The sequence below is a fragment of the Parus major genome, chromosome 4 (genome assembly GCF_001522545.3).
Source record: "Parus major isolate Abel chromosome 4, Parus_major1.1, whole genome shotgun sequence".
Classification (NCBI taxonomy): domain Eukaryota; kingdom Metazoa; phylum Chordata; class Aves; order Passeriformes; family Paridae; genus Parus; species Parus major.
In genome coordinates, this window is record NC_031771.1 from 19,928,796 (window position 1) to 19,930,164 (window position 1,369).

A 1,369-nucleotide genomic window follows, 5' to 3' on the forward strand; every position below is an offset into this window, starting at 1 on the left:
GAAAACCCACAGCCAAGCATGCAGATTTTGTCCAGAGGTGCCGCAGCATCGATCTTGGCAACGGCGTACTCTGGGACCACGGTGTATTCAGCAAAGGTGCTGATCCACAGGAAGTGGTGGATCCGCTTCCCTTTGCAAGAGAAGCGGCTGGTCTTGTCTGGCAGCAGATTTTGTGGTTCAGAGAAACTGTGGGGTGGTAGAAACATCTGTATTTGATTGACTGATGGGAGTATATACTTTTTTTTAATTGATTGATGAAGCACTGATGGGAGTGTCAGACTTGTCACAAAGTCAACCCTGTGTAGATGTAGGGGAAAGCAAAGCAAACTCACTGGAACTTCTGGCAGTAGTTGGAGTCAGGATTCCGGCAGAAGCTGCATTCCCCACACTGAGGGATGGCAAGTGGGATCACTTTGTCTCCTGCAACACAGTGAATCTCTGTTAGGTGCCTTTTGCGCAGCAGACCCTGAGGGCACTGCCTGTTGAATCACATCTCCTGAGCTTTCTGAGGACAGAAACCTACCATGAGCCCTCTGCTTTCCCTGTGAGGATGAATGCTCTGTGCCCCTCTCATCTACAGGAGGAACAGATTGGGAAAGTGGGCATGAGAGTCCAGTGCAATTTGTGTGCACTCAGGATTTTAACCACTGACTCAGGAGCAGGGGGAAGTTTCTGAGCTCTTGGCAGAGATTTGAGGCCTGAATCCTGGGTGTGTGTTTGAGTGTGTGTTGGTTACCTGGTTTCACAGCGGTCACTCCTTCTCCAATGCTTTCAACAATCCCAGCTCCTTCATGTCCTGGTATAACTGGGAAATCTACATTAGGCAAGGAACCTTTCAAAACGTGATCATCTGAGTGACAGATGCCTGTGGCCACAATCTGTTTGCAGAGGAAAGAGTAAATGGTGATTTCTAGAAATAGTCCAGCCTCTCTTTATCTCAGTTTGTGGAAGATTTTTCACAGAACTTCTCTGGACTGTTAATGCCTATGAGTGGACACAGATCATTTTGTTATATCCAAGGTACAGCCACAAGGAGAGCAACTCCCGCAAGGGAGAAAAAAAATTGAAATAAAGTTTTTACCTTGATCCGGACTTCCCCTGCCTTTGGAGGTGCAACTTCCACCTCCTCAACAGAGAGAGGTTTGCTGGGGGCCCAGGCAACAGCAGCCCTGCACCTGATAACCTGGAAGCAACCGAGAAGAATTCATTGCAGAGAACGGTTCACCTTTGACAAAAAGCCCAGACAGTTGTCCCACAATCACCAAAGCCAGAGGTGTAGAACACGTGTCTCTGCAGACTGCAGCACACACTTCTAGAGCTACACAGCTGTCCTGTGCTGTTTCTGGGGGTTGCTGGTTGGGTGAGATGT

General features: G+C 48.5%; 1 protein-coding gene across 6 annotated transcripts in view; it reads right to left on the reverse strand.

Annotated features, from left to right (window-relative positions):
• The window catches only part of LOC107202990 (alcohol dehydrogenase 1-like), a 7,924-nt gene that overhangs the window by 3,615 nt on the left and 2,940 nt on the right, over positions 1-1,369 (reverse strand). The window contains exons 2-5 of one of the 6 annotated variants that reach the window (XM_015624158.3): positions 1,082-1,183; positions 737-878; positions 333-420; positions 7-186 (exon numbers count right to left, since the gene is read on the reverse strand). The exons of 1 other annotated variant lie outside the window; for it this stretch is intronic. In XM_015624158.3, the coding sequence (XP_015479644.1) occupies positions 7-186; positions 333-420; positions 737-878; positions 1,082-1,183 (512 nt within the window). The remainder of the gene's footprint in view (positions 1-6; positions 187-332; positions 421-736; positions 879-1,081; positions 1,184-1,369) is intronic. 4 more of the 6 variants (XM_015624156.3, XM_015624161.3, XM_015624157.3 and 1 more) reach the window with 4 other exon arrangements.